This window comes from Mobula birostris, chromosome 9 (assembly GCF_030028105.1).
Source record: "Mobula birostris isolate sMobBir1 chromosome 9, sMobBir1.hap1, whole genome shotgun sequence".
NCBI classification, from domain to species: Eukaryota; Metazoa; Chordata; class Chondrichthyes; order Myliobatiformes; family Myliobatidae; genus Mobula; species Mobula birostris.
In genome coordinates this window covers 67,109,055-67,124,875 of record NC_092378.1, presented here as the reverse complement: position 1 = coordinate 67,124,875, position 15,821 = coordinate 67,109,055, and the positions used below count along the sequence as shown (strand labels likewise).

Sequence of the window (15,821 nt, the reverse complement as noted above, 5' to 3'; positions counted from 1 at the left end):
CTTATTCGGGGATGGTCTGTATCATTCAGTTTGGCATGTTGATACTTGCTGTTCGGTTTTAACTCTTATGTGTCCTAAAGCCAGGAGAAATCTGATGAATAATCTGGAACAAAACCAATAATGATTCAGAATCAGATTTATTAATACTGACTTAGATGCTGGGAACTTTGTTGTTTTGCGGCAACAGTACAGTGCAAAGACATAAAAATTACTCTGAATTAATGGGTTTTTGGACCATTCATAAATCTGATGGCAGAGGGGAAGAAGCTGCTTCTAAATCACTGAGCGTGTGTACCTCCTCCCTTATGGTAGGAATGAAGAGGGCATGTCTGAGATGGTAAGGGCCCTTGGTGATGGGTGCCCCACCCCATCATAGATAATGGGTTAGGATTCTGCATGTTTAAAATTAGACTTCTTATTGTTATGTGTAGTAATGTTTTATGTATTGCACTGTACTGCTGTCATATTTCACAATAAATGCTGGTGATAAGAAACCTGATTCTGATTTGGAATACTGGGATTTGAGGAGAAGGCATTTGATACTTACATGAGTATGATTATAATAAATCGAGTTACAAATGTTCTTGTGCATATGGGTAAAATGATGTTGTAAGTTTTCTAAATTCCATCTTTAACTCCACAAACTCACCACTTGGGCTTGGTGATTGTACCAATACGCGTTTATTTTTGTTGGTGGGGGGAGGGGGGAGCTGGGGGGGACTTTGAGGTTCTCACATTTAACTGTCGTTCATTCTTTGGGACACTTCTCTGTTTTCGTGGATGTTTTGCGACGGAAAAGCATTTCAGGGTGTATATTGTATACATTTCTCTAACATTAAACTTGACCTTTGAACCTTTGAACAATATTATTTAGTTATGTGCACGTCTGTCATTTGACAAGAATCATAGATTCAAACAGGCCAATTAGCTCACTGTGTCTGTGAAAAAAATATATTCTGGCGTAATTCTCTAGCTCTCAAGGTTATGACTCTTCAGGAGCTCCTCCAGATCACTTTCTAGATTTGGTGATAGCTTCCATCTCCACCACTCTATGGTTTTGAGTCCCAGACCATCACTTTTTCATCCCATTCAGGCTTCTTTGAGGTACAACAAAAAGTATGCATTTACTATTAAATGACTGGAAACATAAATTAAAAATAAGTTTCCATCTGATGCTGATGGACTTTTTTTATTTGTCAAGTCTGTTGAAACTTGAAACATCAAAATATGCAATGAAATAAATGTGTTGTTTGCCTCAACAGCAGTCGGAGGTGTGCTGGGAGCAGCCTGCAAATGTCTGCATGCTTCCAGCGTAAACGTAGCATGACCATAACTTATTAACCCGAACTTGTATGTCTTTGGAATGTGTGAGAAAAACTGGAGCACCCGGAGGAAACCCACGCGATCACAGGGGGAATGTGCAAACTCTTTGCAGACAGCAGCAGGAATTGAACCTCAACCTTACAGCTGGCTCTGTAAAGCGTTATGCTAATCACTATGTTAACGTACTGCCCTAGTATTTGATAGCGTAGCTTATTTTATTTTGGTGACAATTTCTATTCTCTCAATAGGCTCACAGGGACACAGGCTTGGAAAACACCAGGACGAAACAAGAGGACCACATTACAACATGGAAGCTGTTGGGGCAGAAGGAGAAAATGAAAAAATTCTGGTAACTTTGTTTTCTGATGTCAATGGGATGCAGTATTACTATGGAAATTAATAGCATTCAGTTGTATAACAGATATAAGATATAAATAAAATCAGAGTATATTGAGTTGGCAATTACAAAATAAGTGTTGGTTATGTTTTAAAGTAATTTTATTGACAGTATTGCATAGAATGATTATATTCAATCAGGACTGATTATTATTGTTACCAAAACCGCACACAATGAACATGTTTTATTTCTGCTTCACTGTCTACACTGCTTCTCTGTTTTATTTTCCAATTTAGTTTGTGAGCCAGTACCCCAAATTTGGGCCATCAGTACCATCTGGGGGGCAATAATTCTTATAGTGATTTTTGGCAAGGTATTCACCCCTAGTGCTAGAAAATATGTGATAGCATTGCAGTGGCCGTAGCTTTCATACATTGACATGGTACTTGGGCTTCTGCATGCCTCTCGTGAAGGGGACTGGGAGTTACACCTCCATGCTATAAGAACCATGATGCCATGGTGCTTTGCCTATGATAAGATGAATTATGCCAGGTACCCGTCCCCTTACTTTGCTCAGATGATGAACCTCCCAGAGAACAATCCTTCTGTGTATGAGGCCTTCAAGGCAGGCCAATTCTCAGTGAAGCTGTCAAGTAACAACCCCTTTGGGCAGATCCCTGTGGACCAGGCTATTGAAGCCACAGTGAACAAAGACACACAGACTCCTGGAGGCACATCACGGTTCAGCCTGAATGCTGGAGCTATCAAGCGATACTACATAACAGCTGAGCACTGCAGTGCATTCCTGGGACAGATAAGGGAGATGATGCAAGGCAACAAATCAGAGCTTTGCCATGCAGAGCTACAGTGGCCAAGAATCCAGAAAGATGAGGAAGCAGTTTCAGCAGTGGTTAGCCTCATACATGAATAGGTCAACCTATTTGCAGAGAAGCGAGACCTCATTAGCATCTCTACGGCAAAGGCAGCCCCCAAGGACATTGCCTCCGACCTGATGAAGGCATATGAGATTGGTGACCAATGCTATGCAACCTTCAAAGATGAGACACTAGGGGAAGACCCACCAGCAAAGAAATTCCATGACCCAATGAAAACCAACAAGCTGAAAACATTCAGTGATATGTGTAAGAAGAGAGAAGTGAAATCAAATTGGAGTGCGATCATCTTGAAAGCAGACAGGTCTTTGTTTGGACGCATCATAGTGATGGCAAAAGGGTGCAGTCTACATATGGAGGATATCCTTTCTCATCCCCTTGGACCATTACCCTGGGCCCTGTCCACATCAGAAGGATTGCTGAGAAAGACAAATAAAGCTACTTTAGCCACAACCTTGAAAAAATGTAGCAGTAGAAGAGCAACTCCCAGGAAACTCTGCTACAGTGGTTGATGGAATGAACTTGGTCCAAAGAGTGAAAGGTGATCAAGTTACTTCCAGAGATGCTGCCACAACAATTCTGGGTATGGCTCTGAGGGAAGGCAGTCAGAGTAGCAGAATAGATGTTGTGTTCGACACATACAACGAGAACTCTATCAAGAATAGTAAAAGATCTCTACCGGGTGAAGAGACTGGTCATGAGTTGCAAGGTATCACAGGCACACAGCTGGTGAGGCAGTGGAAGAGCTTCCTAACCAAAGTCAGTCACAAAAATAGTCTCATTAGCTTTATAGTCCATGAATGGAGGAAGGTGGAGTACAGAGCAAAGCTGCAGGAGAAGATTCTGTATGCAACTGTGAATGACAAATGTTACAGAATCACATCTCAAGACACTGAGGAGGTGTCAGCTGTTCAGTGTCAACAAGAAGAAGCTGCCCATGCTGCCCATGCCACAAGAGAGGGATACCAATCTGTAGTGATCTGCTCAGAAGATTCAGATGTCTTTATCATGTCTTTAGCATTTTGTGACAAGATTGAGGCCCCACTGTTCCAGAAGTGTGGCACTAGAACCTGTACAAGGCTTGTAGACATCAGGAAAGTTGCTGCCACTGTTGGCATAGAGGTTTGTAGGGCTCTCATCGGGCTGCACGCATATACAGGATGTGACACTGTGAGTGCTTTTGCAGGCAAAGGGAAGACAAGTGCCCTAAAACTTCTGACCAGCAACAGAGAAAGTTAGAGTTCAGGAATGGGACCTCCCCCCAAAACTGATGGACAAACTGGAGGCATTTACATATCTCCTGTATGCCCCAAAAGCATCGACCACCAAGGTCAATGAGCTCAGGTATCACCTTTTCTGTGCCAAAAAAGGTGAAATGGAAAGTCATCAACTCCCACCATGCAAGGACTGCTTAACAAAACATACACAGCGAGCCAACTACCAGGCTGGTATATGGAAAGGATGTTTGGAGAAGGACCCACAAGTGCCAAGCCCTATTGGCAGAGGATGGAAGATGGAGAGAGAGAGAAGAAGAAGCTGAACAGTTGGTAGTGCACTGGATGGAAGGCCAGCTAGCACCCGATGCCGTCCTGGATCTACTGGCCTGTAACTGTCCAAAAAAATGTTCACTCCCAAGATGTATGTGTGTTGCAAATGGCCTCAGGTGTACTGGCAGGCTGTGAGAACCAGGCATCCACCTCAGAGAGTGTGGAAAGTTCAGATGAAGATGTGGAAGACTTGGAAAATTATTATGATTATTAATAGGTTCTGAAAGTATGGAAAGCAGTCTTCAATTAAATATATTCATTGTACAACCAAATGGGGCCAAGGTTATGGCCGTGTTGAATTATTGTACTGTAATTCTATATGCCATGACAAAACTTAAGATTGTTTTGATTTGATACAACAATATCGAAAATATCATGACATTGATAAAACTCCAGAAATCTCTCCAAATGAGGTTTTTTTTACCTCTTGGGGTGAGGTAACATTTTCTGCTGTACTGATGTTAATATGGAATATATACAAAAAGTGATTGCTTATTTGAAGTAATAAGGCTGCCACTGGTGCAATGCTATCACATATTTTCTAACTCTAGAGATGTATACCTTGCCAAAAATCACTATGAGCATTATTCCCCTCAGATGGTACCGACCAACCCTACTGGCTCACGGGCTAATTAGGAAAATATAATGCCAAGATGAGGGCTTTAATGCAGATGTTCTAGTTTAATGCAGTAGCCAGTCTCATTGCACTACCTCTTCCATTATTTAGTTTCCCTGTTTTTTTTAATTAACTTTATTTATCACATTAACATCAAAACGTACAATGAAATGCACTATATCTGTCAACAACCAACACAGTCTGAGGATTGTGCTGGGGCAGCTAGTAGTGGTGCCATGCTTCCAGCAAATCACAGCGTGCCTGCAACATGCTAACCCTAAGCTGTACTGTATGTCTTTGGAATGTGGGAGAAAGTTAGAGAACGTGGAGAAAAACCCATAAGGTCACTCCTTATGACAACAGCTGGAATTGAACCATGATCTTTAAATTGCTGAAGCTGTAAAGCGTTGTGGTTAACCATTACACTACTGTTTGTTCATTTGTTATGTGCCGTGTCTTATGACATGGGTGAGCACGGTCTTTCCATGACCATGATTGTTCTTGGCAAATTTTTCTCCAGAACTGGTTTGCCATTTCCTTCTGGGCAGTGTCTTTACAAGATGGGGACCCCAGCCATTATCAGTACTCTTCAGAGATTGTCTACCTGGTGTCAGTGGTCACATAACCAGGACCTGTGATATGCACCAGCTGCTCATTTGACCATCCACAACCTGCTCCCGTGGCTTCACCTGACTCAGATCGGGGGAGGTTGAAGCTAAGCCGGTATTACACCTTGCCCAATGGTGACTAGTGGAGGAAAGGTATGCCCTATACCTCCTTCTGTAGAGACATATCTCCACCCTGCCACCCATACATTGCTATGCTATCCTTAAATTGAAATTTCCTGTTCAATTGCAAGTCAGATTTTAGAACTCAGTGTATCTTTCCCAGCAATTGTATCTTTGAAGTATTTTACTGTTGTTGTGGCAGCATTAAGTATTAAAATTAACTCAACTTGTCTTTTTAAGTATTAGTAAGTCCAAGATACCCCATTAAGACTTTATAAATCTAGTTTGCCATTGGAATTTAGCTCCATAGGGTGTTGACAGAAGTTGCATGAGCCTATTATCTACACTAGTTTATACAGCACTGGTTACAAAATCTAAGCAAATGCTTCCCTAGATTTAGATGAAAGCTTTTGACTTCCAGTAAGACGGTGGTGCACTCGGATGCAGCAGCTTCTATAGGGCCAACCAAAGGGGTTATTGTCTTTTTTAAACATTTTTTTTTCCAATTGCAAGACCCTACTGGGCATTAAGAACTTAAAGTACTACAGGTCTTACCCACCAGTGAGTTCTTGGTTGGCAGAGAAACTGAAGGAACTGGACTTGGTGTGGACTGTGCTGTTGCCTGTTACAGAGAGGCGATTGAGTCGCTGGACAAAAGCAATGTGTAGTCAGACAGTGAGTGATTCTCTTGGTCTCTTCTCTTGTGATTGCAAGACCCTATTGGACATTGATAAAGTGGAATGCTGCAAGTCCGGTTCACTGCAGTATTGGCAGACGGATCATAGTGAGGACTAAGCCAGGTGTCTCCTGTTGCAATGTCCAGGAGATGGGTGCCGAAGGCATCAGTGCTGTTCTCCAGTGTTCGCCTGGCAGAAGACATCTGTATTGTGTTCAACTGCAGACTCAGGGACTTAGACAGTATTTTTTTTCTTTGACTGTTATTTACCATTATCTTACATACGTTATATGTGCCTTGTGCTGTGTATGACTGTTGGTACTGTGTTTTGCACCTTGGCCCCAAAGGAACACTGTTTTCTATTCCTGGGTATTCATGGATGGTTAAATGACAATTAAACTTGAACTTAAATTTAAATATAACTTAAACAATATGGTGGAAACCTGCTGTTGAAGGTTGTAATAAATATGCATTGTTTAAAAAGGAATAAAGGATGGTCTGTTTAAACTCTCCATTAAAATGTCCCATTGTGATGAAGTGTAAAGCATATCAGGAGATGATACAGGCTGATGTGAGAGGCTTTTCTCTTGTGTGACTCCAGCTTTTCATGTTTGGTTATCAGAATTTACAGAAGAAATCAAGCCCATGATAATGAGCATATAATAGCGAGAGTGGGCAAAAGATGGATATAGTGGAAGTCTTTGGTGAAAATAGAATGCTTAAAGTGATCCAATCACAAACCAAGAGAAAATCTGCAGATGCTGGAAATCCAAGCAACACACACAAAATGCTGGAGGAACTCAGCAGACCAGGCAGCATCTATGGAAATGTACAGTTAACATATCGAGCCGAGACCCTTTGGCATGACTCTGCCTGATAGGTCGACTGTACTTTTTTCTGTAGATGCTGCCTGGCCTGTTCAGTTCCTCCAACATTTTGTGTGTGACGCTTAAAGTGAATGAGACTTAAGGATTCTCAACATATTTGAATTTTTTTTTCAGATCTGAATCAGATCCAGGTTTATTATCACTGATATATGTTGTGAATTTGGTTGTTTTGTGACAGCAGTACAGCAAGACATACGAATTATTATTAGTTACAATACGAAGTGTAGTAAGATTTGCAGGCAAACACAAAGTACTGACGTAATGTTCATGGACCATTCAGAAAAACCTGTTCCTAAAATGTTGAGTGTGTTTCTTTGGGCTTCTGTACCTCCTCCCTGATGGTAGTCATGAGAAGATGACATGTTGTGGATGGTGAGGTCTTTAATGATGGATTGCTTTTTGAAGATGTCATTAATGGTGGAGTGGATCATGCCTATGATGGATCAGGTTGAGCCTACAACCCACTGCATTGAAACCTCCATAATGGACAGTGACACAAGGAATTCTGCAGATGCTGGAAATTCAAGTAACAGACATCAAAGTTGCTGGTGAACGCAGCAGGCCAGACAGCATCTCTAGGAAGAGATACAGTCAACGTTTCAGGCCAAGACCCTTTGTCAGGACTAACTGAAGAAAGAGCTAGTAAGAGATAAGACATTGACTTCTCTAACTTCCGCTAATGCCCCACCTCCTCCTCGTACCCATCCGTTATTTATTTATATACACACATTCTTTCTCTCTCTCTCCTTTTTCTCCCTCTGTCCCTCTGACTATACCCCTCGCCCATCCTCTGGGTTCTGCCCCCTCCCCCTTTCCCTTCTCCCTGGGCCTCCTGTCCTACGATCCTCTCATATCCCTTTTGCCAATCACCTGTCCAGCTCTTGGCTCCATCCCTCCCCCTCCTGTCTTCTCCTATCATTTTGGATCTCCCCCGCCCACTTTCAAATCTCTTACTAGCTCTTCCTTCGGTTACTCCTGACGAAGGGTCTCGGCCCGAAACGTCGACTGTACCTCTTCCTAGAGATGCTGCCTGGCCTGCTGCATTCACCAGCAACTTTGATGTGTGTTAATGGACGGTGATACAGCCAGTCAGAATACCCACCACCATACATCTGCAGAAATCTGCTAGAGTCTTTGGTAACATACAAAATCTCCTCAAACTCCTAATGACATATAGCCCAGGATACACACACAGTCATGAGTGTGGAGACAGTAGTAGAGCAATGGGCTGTGCACGTGTCCTTGAAGTGTGCCTGTATGATTGTCAGCAAGGTGTAGATGGTACTTCTGATCCACACTGCCTGTTGTCTCACTGTCAAGGCCAGCATTTAATGTGTATCCCTTGCTGTTCCTGAGAAGATGGTAGTGAGTACCCTTCATTTGTCCTTCTGGCCCTTGTACTGTTGGGAAATTACGAGTTTTAGAGTGAGTAGCAATGAGGGACCGATAATATATTTCCAAGTCGGGACACTCTGAAACTTGGAAGAGAGCTTGCAGAGGATATCCACCCATGTACCTGCTGCGCTTATCCTTCAGAGTACAACAGGCTGCAGGTCTGGGAAAACGAAAAGCTTGGATGATTACTTGCATTTTATAAATGCTGCACACTGCATTGGTGTGAAAGGAATCGATTTATTGGGAGATTGATGGGGCACCCATCAAGCAGGCTACTTTTTCCCTGGGTGGTATTGACTTTCTTGAGAGTTGTTGGCAAGCAGAGAATATTCCATCACACTCCTAACTTATGACTTACTGATGGTGGAAAGTCCATGGGCTATCAGAGGGTGAGACACTCACTGCAGGATGCCTAGTGGCTGACCAGTTGTCATAGCCAAAGTATGTATGTCCAGATCTCCCTCCTGGCACTTATCCTTGTAAGCAGAACAAGTGCTACACATGCCCTTACACTTTCTCCCTCACCACCATTCAGGGCCCCAGACAGTCCTTCCAGGTGAGGCGACACTTCACCTGTGAGTCAGCTGGGGTGATATACTGCGTCCATTGCTCCCGATGTGGCCTTCTATATATTGGCGAGACCCAACGCAGACTGGGAGATCATTTCGCTGAACATCTACACTCTGTCCGCCAGAGAAAGCAGGATCTCCCATTGGCCACACATTTTAATTCCACGTCCCATTCCCATTCTGATATGTCTATCCACGGCCTCCTCTACTGTAAAGATGAAGCCACACTCAGGTTGGAGGAACAACACCTTATATTCCGTCTGGGTAGCCTCCAACCTGATGGCATGAACATCGACTCCTCTAGCTTCTGCTAATGCCCCACCTCCCCCTCGTACCCCATCTGTTATTTATTTTTATACACACATTCTTTCTCTCACTCTCCTTTTTCTCCCTCTGTCCCTCTCACTATACCCCTTGCCCATCCTCTGGGTTTTCCCCCCTCCCCCTTTTCTTTCTCCCTGGGCCTCCTGTCCCATGATCCTCTCATATCCCCTTTGCCAATCACCTGTCCAGCTCTTGGCTCCATCCCTCCCCCTCCTGTCTTCTCCTATCATTTCAGATCTCCCCCTCCCCCTCCCACTTTCAAATCTCTTACTAACTCTTCTTTCAGTTAGTCCTGACGAAGGGTCTCGGCCTGAAACGTCGACTGTACCTCTTCCTAGAGATGCTGCCTGGCCTGCTGCGTTCACCAGCAACTTTTATGTGTGTTGCTTGAAATTCCAGCATCTGCAGATTTCCTCGTGTTTATGTCCAGATGAGTTTGTGATCAGTGTGATCCCAGGATATTGATGTGAGAGATCTGGCAATGGTATTGCTATTGAATGGCAATGAATAGATTCACTTGATGGTGATGGTCATTTCTGTCTGTTCTGTAGTGTGAATGTTACTTGCCACTTATCAGCCTCTGCTTTAATATTAATAAGGGACTTGGGAAATGGTACTTTTTTGCCAATTATTACCTTCAGAAAAGAGGCACAGTATCTAGCTTCATGTATTTAACTGCCAAAAATGACCTGGTACACTGAAGACTTAGTGGCTGCTTTATTAAGTACACCTGTATACCTGCTCATTACTGCAATTATCTAATCAGCCAATCATGTGGTAGCAACTCAGTGAATAAAAGTATGCAGACAAGGTCAATAGGTTTAGTTCTAATTCAGACCAGACATCAGAATGGGGGAGAAATGTGATCCTAGTGACTTTGACTGTGGAGTGATTGCTGGTGCCAGATGGGATGGCTTGAGTATCTCAGAAACTGCTAATCTCCTGGGATATTCACACACAACAGTTTCTAGAGTTTACAGAGAATGGTGTGAAAAACAAAAAAATATAACAGCAGCAGTTCTGTGGGCAAAATCACCTTGTTAATGAGAGAGAGAGTGATAGGAGAATAGGCAGACTAGTTCAAGCTGACAGGAAGGCGACAGTAGTTCAGATAACCACGCATTAGAACAGTGGTGTGCAGAACAGCATCTCTGAATGCACAACACATTGAACTTTGAAGTGGGTGGGCTACAACAGAAGAAGACCATGAACATACACCCAGTGGCCACTATATTTCGTACAAGAGTTACCTGTTTGCTGTTTCACTTTCAGTTAGTTATTCTTTATTGGTATTAGATAAGAGACAATCTCATCTTGAGTTTGATGTGAGAGATGGACTGTGTGGTATAACGTTTCAAGACTGAAGGTTATGTTTTATGTCCTGAGCCTGGGGTAAAGTTGTCAACAGAGAGATTCACCACCACCATCAAGTATTTATTTTTGAAATAGAGGTGAAGTACTTCTCTGAGATGGAACATTTGTAAACAATCGATTTTGGTTTGTACTTCAGTAGTTCCTTGATATATATATGCACTGTGCCAACTTTAGTCACACAGCTAATTAGTCAAAGTATAGGGCAATCAGAAGAAAATGATCTTCTTCCACCTTGTCTCACTCTCCTGCTGACATTGAATAAAGATTACAGGGTATTTTTTAAACAGTACCGAATTTGGCAAGCATTTGTATATTATTTTAATTTCTTACGTTCTTCCCCTTGGAGAACAGTGTGGGATTGCATCAAAATTGAAATGCACATTAACAAACCTGTGGCCGATATTTGAAGACACCTTCCTTAGCTGTACCCTCCCTTGTGCCTCTGGGGTATCAGTCCTCATACACAGGAAATAATTTATGAGAACCCATAATGTATTCAATAGAAGGGTCACAAATCAAGATATCAATCCAAAATTCAGCTTTATATCTGTAAACACTTTCAGTATGGAATGTGGGAATGGAGTTGGAAGAACTTGAGGTATGCTTCACATTTAATTTGAGGTTAGAAATGGGATATGCTGGCCAGTTCCTAATAGGCAGTTGCCCAAGTGAACCTCTGCTCCCTACAGCACTTGAACATGATTTAATAATTGCCAGCATGGTTGATTTTTGCACTCCAGAGCAGGGCTGACTCTGAGATCCTTTAACTTCTTACCATTTATTAAATGTTTGTCATCTCATCTATGGATTTCAGAGATTCAATAATATCAGGAAAGCTCTTCAAATTGATAGAGACTGGTTTGAATATTGATTGCATGTGTTGTGTGTGCCAGCATCCTGCCTGTCTAGTTACTGCCCTCAGAATTGTTTCTCAACGTTTTTGTTATTCTTTGCCTTTTTGTCTTTCTTCTTTTTCCTGTTTGTCATTTGGTGAATTCAGTCACCAAGTAATTTTTGTCTTCCCTTAAAATAGTTTTGTTAAATTGTTAGTATATATTATCACACTTACAGACCTTCAGTCTTGGAAATTGTCTAGGATCAAGGAATATTCTTTCAAATTAAATGATGTGGGAATTATTGTTCAGTTGTCAGCAGCAGTAATTTTATAAAAGGAGTTAATTACAGAAGCCACTTAGCAGCTTCATTTCCTCTGAAAATCATCCAGCAGCGAGTTTTCAGTGTGCATTTACTTGTCTGCGAAGGGTGTGTGCTTTTTTTTTGTGAAGGAAGTGCATATCAGACGAGTCAGCTGCACTGCTCTTGTTGACCTTGTGACCGGTTTTGAACAGTTTCACCAGAACCTTGAAATTTCAGGGGTTGGAAGAGACAATTACTCCACAAGGAGAAATCGTTGGAAGACCAAAGCAATTTTTTTGTTTGAGGTCAAACCAAAATAATTTATATTTAGGGAAATCTCACGCCTGAAGAAAATGGCTTCACTGCACGGTGGAAAGTATGTGTCATTGCTTAACTTCTAATCCATTTGTGTAATTGTTAAACAAGCATGTGGTTTGATGTGCAAATATGTTTTGACTTTGAGTTGACATGTATTGTTTATTTCTGTGGATTAGACAGAACAACATGATAACTCAGATTATGAGAATAAGCAGATATGAGTAACTGTTGCCTATGTTTAGAGCTGATTGTTAAACATGCGAATTTTGAATTGAGAATGCAGTTTTGTTTTTTGTGTTTTAGCAATTTTGGGTTGTGGCAGATATGAAAGAGTGGGGTGATTTTCAATTTCCTGCTAACAACCTTACTTATTTGTCTTCTCTGCAACTTGGGGTTTGTAAAGTTGAGAACTCGTTTTCAGTGTGACAATGCATTTTATACTTAATAGACTCTACTGCTCTTTAGAGTTGTTTATTAACGTTCCTGTTATTTATAGGTTCTGCTATCTTTTCTGCTCTTGACTGTTAATGTGAGACGTGGGTTCACATTCAGAGACTGTAAACTATCTTTTTGCATACACCCAGTTTGTTCCTTTTTTGTTCAGACTTGGAAAGTACTTAAATTTCATGAAAATGTTCACAAGATTATAAATTTTGATGGTGATGTTTGAATTTATTTGGTTTCATTTCTCAGCCTCCTGACTCTAATGTTCTGTCATCTTTCCTCGAAATTAATTAGTACAGGAATTTTTTTTATTTAGCTTAATTATTTTGTATATCTTGAATAGATGACATTTCAAGGTAAACTGAAGGTAATATAAACTGAATCTGTGCAAATTCTTGCAAAAGACCTTCCTTGAGACTTGGTTACTGAAACTGTGGGCAAACCACCAGAATGGCTCAGCTAACGTTCGGTACATTTTTTTTGAATACCAGTATCTATGAGACACAGATCAAAGTGTCATTGGCTTTTCTGAACATTTTTTTCCATTGAGAGACTTGTTTTCATGATTTATACAGAAAATGCTTAAATGCTGTTGCCATCCCTTTACCCCTCAGTCCTTGAGCAGATACTTTTATTTTTTTTTAATGTATCCAGTATGGTTGAGTTCTCTCTTCCTGGCAGTGAAAACTCCTACAAATTTTAATCTCCTCCTGCCTTCTACGCATTCCTCCCCTCCCTTCTATTTGTTGTGTTTTCAGTGTTGGATGTACAATGTTCCTATTCCTTCATTAAAGGCATTAGATAATATGCTGAAAAGCTGGTTGCAGATCCATGCTGAATACTTTTCGTCTCTTGCCAAGAATTAGAGAAAGATCCTTTTATCTCTCTTTAATCCATTTGACCATGAGCTTTGTGCTGGATTTGAGATGCTGGTCCTCAAGCACTCCTTTCCTCAGGCAGACATAGACCATGTTGGTGGTGGTAGTGAATCTGCTTTTGCTCGAAGGTAATTTACAAGAGGTGGAAAGTAATTTAGAATTTCTTGGATCTTTATTGACAGTCTGGTGAGCAACAACAAATAGAAAGAGGACATGTGGAACATAGGACATTTACAACATTTATGGGCTCTTTGACCCATGACGTTATACTGACTTCTTAACCTACCTTAAAGATCAATTTTAAGCTTCTCTCCTTCATAACCCTCCACTTTTCTATCATCCATGTTCCTAAATAAGGGTCTCTTAAATGTCCCTAATGTATCCGCCTGTATTGCCAACCCAGGAGGGCATTCCACACTCCAAGCATTTTCTATTTAAATAAATTTGCCTCTGAAATCCCCCCTATTTTTTCCTCCAATCACATTCGAATTATGCCTCCTTGTATCAGCCATTTCTGCTCTGGGAAAAAATCTCTGGCTATCCACTGTATCAATTCTATAGATTCTGAAGATTCGAAGTACATTTGTTATCAAAGTATGTATGCAGTATACAACCCTGAAATTCATTTTCCCCACAGACAGCCTAGAAACAAAGAAGAACCATGGAACCCGTTCAAAAAAACCATCAATCCACCCCCATGCACAAAAAAAACACATAGTGCAAATGGCAACAAAAAAAAACAGAAATATAAAACATAAAATCGAAAGAGTCCAGGATATTTCAGTTATATTTTCAGTTCAGTTCAGTGTTCAATATCTGCAGGGCACCCTGTTTCAAAATCACCCAAAAAAGCAACCAAAAAAAGGGTGACCAGGAACTAAAGACACATCGTTACGTGAACTGTGAAGTCCAATCCACAAACCATGTCAATTAAACCTTGCTCCAGCACCATCCTCCCACAGCATCGAGGAAGAGAGAGAACATTTGAACACAAGGACCTTCCCTTGTGAGCAGCGGGTGAATTGGAGAGAAAGACCATCACGTGCAGACACCTTGCTCTGGCAGCAGTGAATGAGAGGCTGGTAGATGGCACTGAACACTCATTTGTGTTCTGCACTCGCCTCGATGATTTTAATCTTCTTTGGCACTGTAATTGGTGAAATTGGTGAGAAATTGAATCGATCATGGGCTCGTGTCCCGTTTCCAGGCTTCTTGGCCTTCAGGCAGAACACTTTGTTTAAAGCCTCATAGAACCCTCTCGGAGACAGCAAAGCGGCAGATCGCTTGATCAGCCCGAAACCACACTAGCAGAATGTAGGTCACGGGCACTGAACAGTAGATCAAAGGCTCCAACAGTAGCAGGACCACATTTGAAAGAAAAAAAAGACGTAAAAGAAGTGAAAAAGTAGCTTTGTGAACCTCCTGAATGATGCTGCCCTTGGTCATTTGTCTCAACTATGCCTGGTGTAAGGTTCGTTTTCTCATGCTCGTCATTGAATGAGTCAGTAATGGCTTGCAGATTGTCCTCTCAGTCTGCATATGTGCAGACTTTTTCAGCATACTGGAACTTGGTGACTGAGGTCAGGAGTCTGCATATGTGCAGACTTTGGATGTTGGAGCTTAGTGACTGGGGTTAGACTGAGATGGTAAACATGACCTCTTCACAAATGTGGGAAAAGAATTGAAAGAAGGGGGCACATGAGTAGGCTAACTGTCTGCTTGAGCCTGCTCTGTAATTTATTAACTTACTTACTCTGTCCTGGTCCAGTTTTTCAAGTTGTCCCCAGGTGTCTTGCAGGTGAAGAACCTTCCTCTCCCAGGAACGAGGTCTCTGAAGCTTCTGCTGGCATTTTACCCTGGGTTTTTACAGGATGTAGTTGAGAGTCCAGTGCCCAACCCTCCTTTTGAAGCCAGGCTTGGGGACCATCCATGGCAAGGGTTTGCTATTTATTAAGATTATGAGTAATCTTTTCTCACTATTTTCCTGCACTTGTCTGTATATCCCTTGATCCTCATCAAAACTAGAAATCTATTGAACTATATCCTGAATGAGCTTAGTGGTTTAGATTTACCACTGTCTGGATGAAGAAGTTTCTCTTCATCTCAACCCAAAATGGTAAACTGGAGATCAGTCTGGAAAAGTGTGAAATATTTTAGAAGTTTGAATTTGAAAACAGGGTACAAGTTTAATGGCAGGATTTTTAGCAGTGTGGAGGAACAGAGTTGCTGCATGAATTGATAGGATGTTTAAGAAGGCAATTGATGTGTTGGCCTTCATTAGTTGGCGGATTGAGTTCAAGAGCCGTGAGGTAATTAATGATGCAGCTCTATAAAAGTCTGGTTAGACCTCACTTGGGGTATTGTGTTCAGTATTG

At 41.6% G+C, this 15,821-nt stretch overlaps 1 protein-coding gene across 8 annotated transcripts in view; it reads left to right on the top strand.

Moving 5' to 3' along the window:
* Positions 1 to 15,821, top strand: part of osbpl8 (oxysterol binding protein-like 8) — a 226,205-nt gene that overhangs the window by 31,256 nt on the left and 179,128 nt on the right. For 6 of the 8 annotated variants that reach the window (XR_011887193.1, XM_072268210.1, XM_072268208.1 and 3 more), the window contains exon 3: positions 1,572 to 1,672. Coding sequence is in view for 5 of the 8 variants with exons in the window: in XM_072268210.1 (XP_072124311.1) it covers positions 1,572 to 1,672 (101 nt within the window). In the remaining 3 variants the exon portion in view is untranslated. Of the gene's footprint in view, positions 1 to 1,571; positions 1,673 to 11,976; positions 12,183 to 15,821 lie in introns of those variants that run through there. The other 2 variants (XM_072268212.1, XM_072268214.1) reach the window with 2 other exon arrangements.